Here is a 9,172-nt window from a genome sequence, read left to right as displayed (position 1 = left end):
TGCAATTCCACAGAAGTTCCTGGGGTAAAAAATGGGCTCAGAACTAGGGTGGAAAGAGTCTTCACTAAGGTTTCAGGAAGTAAACAGAGAATTAAGATTCAAATATCATTTTGAGAAGTGGAAAATCTCTCTGAGACAAGGTCCTCTGAGTATCACAAGTTACTTTATAATAGCACTGCCCAACCCTTGCCACTTTTCTCTTTAAAGATGAATGCTGTTTGCACAGAACTATATTTTTAAGAATCTTAGATGGCTTCCATTCTACTGTTCAAAACTCAGAGACCCCAAAGTCATTTTCAGTTTATTGACTATTTAGCTTGAGTTTTGCAAATAAAATACTGATTCTCTTAGCTTCTTTTATAAAATAATCTCAGAGTGTTTTACATAAAATAAAGAATTCACTCTTCACCCCTCATCCAGAGGGAGAAAATGAGGCACAGAGCCTCAATCAGGTCCACAGGATCAGCTCCCAGAATAAAGTACAGACAGTCAAAATGTAAACTTTTCCAGACTTTGTGGCTGGTGGCCAGTTCTCTGAGACAGGCACTAGATGTCTTGGCTCTCTGTCTTCTTTATTATCCATTCCAGCAAAAAGCAAGATGTCTGGAGATCTGGACTCACGTTATTCATTTTGTCTACTCTACCACGAAGATGGAATACCATATCAAGTAGCTCTTTGTTCGGTATCAGTGCCAGCTGAAGAACAGGATAAACATTTGGGGAGCCATACATCCTTGTCCATTTTACAGGTGTGTGTGACGATACATCACCAGGGAGTTGATCTGAGAGGAGACAGATGTGTAGACTGTCTGTCACAGAGAACATGGGAACTGAGGCCAAGTTCAGTGTTTAGTTTGGTTCCTCCATCTTCCTGCAGAAAGTCCCTTTGCAGAGTCCATGGTGTCAGCTCTCTGGAAGTGTCACACTGGCATAGACTGTAATGGGATTTTGTTCCTGTGAGCAAAAACAGAAAGTCTGTGAGTCAAGGGATGGGGCACAAATTTCACAGACAGTGAATGAAGTAGCATTGTTTAGGAAAAGGAAAGAGTTCATGGAGAATAGCAACTTGCCATGGGTCTGTCACAGATGGAGCATTCAGAAGCAGCACTCAGGTCCCCAGGCTGCTGCCCTGCCTGCATGTAGTAGGGCTACAGCTCCCATCCAAGCATAAGCCTAGAGACCTGTCTCCTACCTACTGAAGACTGGCACTCACTGCCCTGTCTCTGTCTCTGCCCTCTTTCCTTCCCTTGTAAGGAAAAGCATCTTCAGGCATGGGGCACAGTTTGGAGAAGCCAAGAGAATACTAAATTATTGAACTTTAAAAAGAGCTAGCAAGACCCAAGAGAGAGTCAGGGAGGGGAGAAGAAGATTATTGGAAAAGACCTCCCACAGGGCAAGGAGTCAGAGAAAGAAAGAGAAGGAAATGGGCAATTTAGGAAGTTTTGCTGTAAATGTGAAATATACAGTTTTCCTTCCCCAAGTAAACTTAATTAAAAATCTGTATTATTTTTTTAAAGCTTTTGAAGTTAGATTTATATATTTTTTCCCTCCTGGATATAACAAAGCACTGAGAGAATAGATCATCCAGGTAAGGTTCTATTTGAAATAGAGGTCTTGGCCAGGCATATCTGGGCATGTGTACAGGAGGAGCTTTGAAGAAGAGGGATGGGTATAGGCATTTGGGTGACCTTTGTGTCTCTGTAATCCTGGGCTTTCTCCTAGAATGCTTTGGTAATAGAGCCCAAATGGAGTCAGGGTTTCAGCCCAGAATTTGTTTCTGGTCATTTAGTAAAGAGTTCTGTCAGAAGTAAATGTGGTCCTTGCTGATTTTGCAATGGTGTAGACTAGGCAAGTCTTAGTCTCAGTCATGTAGCATCTTCTCTTCTAGGCTTAAGACCTATGCAGAAGCTCCACCCCTAAGTATGCTGATTAAATGGGGCTGTAAACATCTAGTCATGGGCATTTTTAAATGAGTATACAAAGTTTTCAAAATTAAATTAAATTTTTTGATTAATGTGTAATAGTCACACCTATAAATGGGGTACAGTGTGATACTTCAACACAGGGCATGAGCACCTTTCCAAAGCTTCCCTGGTGATTCTGTTTTTCAGATGATGCTGAGAACTCCTGCACCTAAGTATAATACCCAAATGTAAGTGTGTAAGAATCACCCGGTGTAGGTTGATATGTAGACCCCCATGGGTACTCTCCATAGATGTCTGGATTTAGCAGAGTCCTGGGAGGCCCCAGGAATCTTTATTTTTAACAAATATTCCATTGATTCTGGTGTCATCCTTGGATGGCTTTCAGAGAAGCAATGGCCAGTAGGAAGTGAGCCACAGCTTATTCCATGGGAGAGGCACAATTGAAGCCCCAAACCAAAGCTGTGGCTATACCTTGCTGCTTGCTTGCTGTGGACTTTTCCAGTCCAGAGCTCATCAGTCTGTTTCATTTCATTTTTACCTGAAACCTAAAATATTTTCCTCCCCCTTCTGTTCCTCCACCTCTCCTCTCTCAACAGTGAGGAGGCACAGAGAGATACCTTACCTGGATAGACTCTAGGACAGGCTCTGTGGCAGCCACGTAAATGGTTGTGCAGGGATCCTGATCTGGCAGGGGCTCAGGTTCCTTCTGAGCAGGCTGCAAGAGAAGCAAAGAAAGCAGATGAGCTGAGCAGAAAGCTAGTTCCCAGCCCACAAAGAACACAGATTTAAATGCTGTTCAAGTTGAAAAGTTCCTTGTGTCATTTGGTCCAATCTTCTTCCAAGGTAGGAATTCTCCCCTAACTTCCTTGGAACTCAGCTCCAAGCTGAGGTTTCTGCTGTCCTTGCTATCCCTTGGCCTAACGTGTATCTCATTTGCCTTATTATTGCCAAACATCAATTATCATTGTTACTTATATTTGCTTTCATATACAAGCAACTTCAGGAGCATTCTTTTTACATATTCTTTGTGAATGAATGGTGACCCTTGGAATTAGTTGTGCAAGGCAGTAAGCCTGATACATCCTAGGAGAGTTACTAGTAGATAGTAAACATCTATTGAATAATATTCCACATTATTATGTTTTTTATAAGGATTTTATATAGCCATTACAAATAAGAACAAAGAAAATGTTAATTTTTGAATAATTGTCTACCATAGTCTTTACAATGATATATCACAGGCACTATAAATATAAATATATCAACATATAAAACAATAATAATGATATCTTATATATTTAAAATATATAAAACTAAAATCCTAACCAAAAAGTAACACATAAATGGAGGTTAAGTTACAGTGGAGTAAAGGTATTATAGTGGAATATAAAGAATAAAAGGAGCAAATATCAGTAAGTCAAGAATGCATTTTTATAATTTGTAGGGTAGTCACTAAGAGAATAGAAAAAGTTGAGCTGGAGGTGTGACTCAAGCAGTAGAGTGCCTGCTTGTAAGCACAAAGCCCTAAGTTCAAACAGCAGGCCCCCCCCCCACACACACAAAAAGGATAGAAAAAGTTATTTAATTACTAAGGTAATGGAGCAGAAAATGGAGTAATGAAAAATACCATTTTAAAAATATCCTCCAGCAGAGAAACTCCAGTCTCAGAGACCATCACTTAAACATGCTGCCAAATGTTTAAGGGGAGAAACAAGATCAGTCCTACCTAAGCATTTGCAGAGAATTATAAAAAGGAACTATACCCTGTAATGAATTGAATTATGACTCCCAAAAAATACGTTCACCAGTAGTCTCTGAATTTGACTTCATTTGGAATAAAGGACTTTACAGATGTAATTTAGGTAAGAACTTCAAAATGAGGTCATCCTGAATTAGGGTGGATCTACATCCAGTGTTGAGCGTCCTTCTAAGGAACAAAAAAGGAGACAGCACTCAGGCAGACAGGAACATCACATGGATAAGGAGGCAGAGAGGCTAAAAACGCAGCCTAAGTCAACAAACGCCACAGACTGCCTGGAGCCAAAAGATGATGAAAGAGGCAGGAGGAACTGGGGTTGTGACTTGTGTGGCAGACTGCTTGCCTAGTAAGTATAAGACCCTGAGTTCAAGCCCCAGGAGGGCCAAAAAAAAAAAAGAGGCAAGGAGGATTCTCCTAAGAGTGTTCGAAGTTGATATGGTCTTGGCTCTGGAACTGTTAGAGAACAAATTTCTGTTGTTTTCAGTCACCAAGTTTATAGTAATTTGTTATGGCAGTCCTGAGATCAGCATAATCTTTATATCAAAACCTTACAAAGTCATTACAAAGAAGAATTATAGGCTCAGACACATAAGTGGAAAAAACTGTTAACAAAATATTAGAGAAAAAAGTCTACTAATAATATTTTTAAGGGACCAAACTAAATTGGTTCTATTCCAGGAATGCAAAGTGAGTTTGACTTCTGCAAATCAGTAAAGCTCACCATACCAGCTGATAAATGAGAAAAACAACCATAAGATTACCTCAATGGATGTAGAGTGTTGAGAAGCTCAACACTGATTCATTATCAAATGTCTAGCAAACAGGAATAGAAGACAGTGGTGTTTTTTTCTCTTTTGCAGTGAACCAAACTTTGGTGCCATGCATGCTCCAGTTCTCTACACCGGGCTACAGCCCCACCCCCGACAATATTCTTCATGTGATCAAAAAGCCACTACCAAAACCCTTCAGCAAAAATCATACTTAATGGTGAGATACTCAAACCTTTCTTTTCAGGTTTGGAACTTTACAAGGATATCCCACTGTCACCTTCCATTCACCAGCATATGGGACATCTCAGCTGGTAAAAGGGGGTAAGAGAAAGCAAGAATTCTGTGATTTGTAAATGAGGAAATAAAAGTATTTTTTTACAGAAGATACAATTGTGTACAGAGGAAATCCAAGTTATCTTGAATATTGCAGATACAAAGTAAATATACAAAAATTAATTGTATTTCTATATATCAATAATAAATAGAAACCAAAACTTTTGAAAAAAAAATAACATTGGTAATCGTATCACAAAATAACAAATTCCAAGTAAATTATAAAGGATGTAAAGTCCTCTTATTCAGAAAACTAGAAAGCATCATTTAAATCTTAGAGAAGATTTTAAGAAAGGAAGGGAAATACCAATTTATGTGAATTGAAAGGCTCAATATAATAACCATGTATACTCTCCTCAAATCAACATATAATAAATATGTGTCTAATATATTCTTAGTAGGAGATCTTGAGGGGGTGTTTAACAAAATATTATTTTAGAATACATATTAAAATGCAAAAGATGAAAATAGTCAAGAGCTTTTGAAGAAAAAGAAAAAGTGAGAAGACTCATTTTGCCAGATACCAGAATTTATAATAAATCTGTAATTAAGACAGTATGGCCAGGCATGGTGGTGCATGCCTGTAATTCCAGTGGTCAGGGAGCTAAAGTAGAAGGATCACAAATTTGAGGCCATTCTGGAATACATAGTGAAACTCTGTCTAAAAAACAAAACACGCACATAGACGCATTTATGGAGAAAACAAACAAAAGCAGTATGGCACTGGGACAAGTATAAACAAACAGATCAGTGGAGCAGAATAAGAAATTAAAATATAATCACACATATAGGGACCTTTGAGTTATGATTTAAAAAATAACACTGTACAACAGGTGTTGGCGAGGATGTGGGAAAAAGGAACCCTCTTACACTGTTGGTGGGAATGTAAACTAGTACAACCACTGTGGAAAAATATTTGGAGGCTACTTAAAAAGCTAAACATTGACCTACCATATGATCCAGCAATACCATTCTTGGGGATATACCCAAAAGACTGTGAGACAGGTTACTCCAGAGGCACCTGCACACCTATGTTTATTGCAGCACTATTCACAATAGCCAAGTTATGGAAACAGCCAAGATGTCCCACCACTGATGAATGGATTAAGAAAATGTGGTATCTAACCTTAAAGACCCAAAAAACTCTACTCAGAAGCTTCTAGACATCATCAATAGCTATAGCAAGGTAGCAGGATATAAAATCAACATAGAAAAATCATTAGCATTTCTATACACTAACAATGAGCAAACTGAAAAAGAATGTATGAAAACAATTCCATTTACAATAGCTTCAAAAAAAAATCAAATACCTAGTTGTAAACCTAACAAAAGATGTGAAAGACCTCTACAAGGAAAACTATACACTTCTGAAGAAAGAAATTGAGGAAGACTATAGAAAGTGGAGAGAGCTCCCATGCTCATGGATTGGTAGAATCAACATAGTAAAAATGTCCATACTCCGAAAAGTAATCTACATGTTGAATGCAATTCCCATCAAAATTCCAATGACATTCATTAAAGAGATTGAAAAATCTACTGTTAAATTTATATGGAAACACAAGAGGCCATGAATAGCCAAGGCAATACTCAGTCAAAAGAACAATGCTGGAGGTATCACAATACCTGACTTCAAACTATATTACAAAGCAATAACAATAAAAACAGCATGGTACTGGCACAAAAACAGACATGAAGACCAGTGGAACAGAATAGAGGACCCAGATATGAAGCCACACAACTATAACCAACTTGTCTTTGACAAAGGAGGTAAAAATATATGATGGAGAAATAGCAGCCTCTTCAACAAAAACTGCTGGGAAAACTGGTTAGCAGTCTGCAAAAAACTGAAACTAGATCCATGTATATCACCCTATACCAAGATTAACTCAATTCAATCCCCAGTCCTCCCTCTACACCCAACCCCATAAAAAAGAAGGTGAAGGATAACCTGCATTTGAGAGGACATGTATATAGCAAGAAGAGAGCGCTGGTATACTGCTGATGAGAGTAAATTTTAATAAAACCGTTTTTGGAAAAAAAAAAGATTAACTCAAAATGGATCAAGGATCTTAATATCAAACCCCAAACTCTAAAGTTGATACAGGAAAGAGTAGGAAATACTCTGAAGTTAGTAGGTATAGGTAAGAACTTTCTCAATGGAACCCCAGCAGCACAGCAACTAAGAGATAGCATAGATAAATGGGACCTCATAAAGCTAAAAACCTTCTGTTCTTCAAAAGAAATGGTCTCTAAACTGAAGAGAACACCCACAGAGTGGGAGAAAATATTTGCCAACTATACATCAGACAAAGGACTGATAACCAGAATAGATAGGGAACTTAAAAAACTAAATTCTCCCAAAACTAATGAACCAATAAAGAAATGGGCATGTGAACTAAACAGAACTTTCTCAAAAGAAGAAATTCAAATGGCCAAAAAACACATGAAAAAATGCTCACCATCTCTAGCAATAAAGGAAATGCAAATTAAAACCACGCTAAGATTCCACCTCACCCCTGTTAGAACAGCCATCAATAGCAACACCACCACCAACAGGTGTTGGCGAGGATGCGGGGAAAAAGGAACCCTCTTACACTGTTGGTGGGAATGTAGACTAGCACAACCACTCTGGAAAAAAATTTGGAGGCTACTTAAAAAGCTAGACATTGATCTACCATTTGATCCAGTAATACCACTCTTGGGGATATACCCAAAAGACTGTTACTCCAGAGGCACCTGCACACCCATGTTTATTGTGGCACTATTCACAATAGCCAAGTTATGGAAACAGCCAAGATGCCCCACCACTGACGAATGGATTAAGAAAATGTGGTATCTATACACAATGGAATTTTATGCAGCCATGAAGAAGAACAAAATGTTATCATTCGCTGGTAAATGGATGGAATTGGAGAACATCATTCTGAGTGAGGTTAGCCTGGTCCAAAAGACCAAAAATCGTATGTTCTCCCTCATATGTGGACATTAGATCAAGGGCAAACACAACAATGGGATTGGACTATGAGCACATGATAAAAGTGAGAACACACAAGGAAGGGGTGAGGATAGGTAAGACACCTAAAAAATTAGCTAGCATTTGTTGCCCTTAACGCAGAGAAACTAAAGCAACTGAGGCCAATAGGAAAAGGGGAACAGGAACTAGAGAAAAGGTTAGGTCAAAAAGAATTAACCTAGAAGGTAACGCCCACGCACAGGAAATCAATGTGAGTCAATGCCCTGTATAGCTATCCTTATCTCAACCAGCAAAAATCCTTATTCCTTCCTATTATTGCTTATACTCTCTCTTCAACAAAATTAGAAATAAGGGCAAAATAGTTTCTGCTGGGTATTGAGGGGGTGGGGGGGAGAGGGAGGGGGCGGAGTGGGTGGTAAGGGAGGAGGTGGGGGCACAGGGGAGAACTGACCCAAGCCTTGTATGCACATATGAATAATAAAATTTAAAAAAAAAGAAAAAAAATAACACTGTAGTGGGGTAAGGATGATCTTTTTAATCAATGGTCAGTAGGACATCCACCCAGAAAAAATGAAAATTACTTGACCTTTATACCAAAGTCCAAAATCTTTTTCAGGTATATAACAGATATAAATATAAAAGATAAACCACAAGGCTTTTAGAAGATGATAGAAGAACATTTTCTATCTTAATGTGTTTTCTTTTTAAAGAAAAGCTACTACAAAAAGTCTTCAGAAAAAATCATACTTAAATGGTGAGATATTATAAACGTTCTTTTTGAGTTACCTAGGAATAGAGAAAACTTCCTTAAACAGGGCACAAAAATGAGTGGGAAGACTCACTTTGCCAGAAATGAAAATAATACTTCCTTTATGACACTATAAAGGAAGAGATTACTGAATTGATCTACATTGAAATTAAGAACTTCTCTGTATTAGTAGGTATCTCTGAGAAATTGCAATGGCAAGTCACAAACGCTGTGGCTGTAACTGCCAAAGGACTCATATTCAAATGTGTGCAAAGCTTATACTAACCATTAAAAGGGTCTCAAGTTCAAAGGTTTACTAGTCACTTTAAGAAAGAGGATTTTAATATAGCCAATAAATATACGAAAAGTTGTTTAGCTTCCTTTGTACTTTGAGAAATGTAAAATAAAACCATAAGACACATCCAACAGTATTGCTAAAATTAAGAAGGTTGATAATACCAAATTTTATCTTGTGTAGCATTTGAAATTCATTTATCAAAAAATAACTGGGTACACCCACTTTGCAAAACAACATGATCTTACTCAGACCATTTGAGGATATGTATAAGGTATCATTCAGCCAGTCTACTTCTAGGTATATGCCCAATGAAATGTGTGCACACATCCACCAGAAAATATGCACATGAATGCTCATAGCTGTGA

General features: G+C 38.0%; 1 protein-coding gene across 2 annotated transcripts in view; it reads right to left on the bottom strand.

The window, feature by feature from the left end:
• Positions 1-283: 283 nt before the first annotated feature.
• The window catches only part of Slamf1 (signaling lymphocytic activation molecule family member 1), a 35,684-nt gene continuing 26,795 nt past the window's right edge, over positions 284-9,172 (bottom strand). For both annotated transcript variants that reach the window (XM_074047691.1, XM_074047692.1), the window contains 2 exons: positions 2,548-2,640; positions 284-954 (listed from right to left, as the gene is read on the bottom strand). In XM_074047691.1, the coding sequence (XP_073903792.1) occupies positions 904-954; positions 2,548-2,640 (144 nt within the window). In that variant the 3' untranslated portion in view covers positions 284-903. The remainder of the gene's footprint in view (positions 955-2,547; positions 2,641-9,172) is intronic.

The sequence above is a fragment of the Castor canadensis genome, chromosome 11, assembly GCF_047511655.1.
Source record: "Castor canadensis chromosome 11, mCasCan1.hap1v2, whole genome shotgun sequence".
NCBI lineage: Eukaryota > Metazoa > Chordata > Mammalia > Rodentia > Castoridae > Castor > Castor canadensis.
This window is presented reverse-complemented; position numbering and strand designations above follow the sequence as displayed.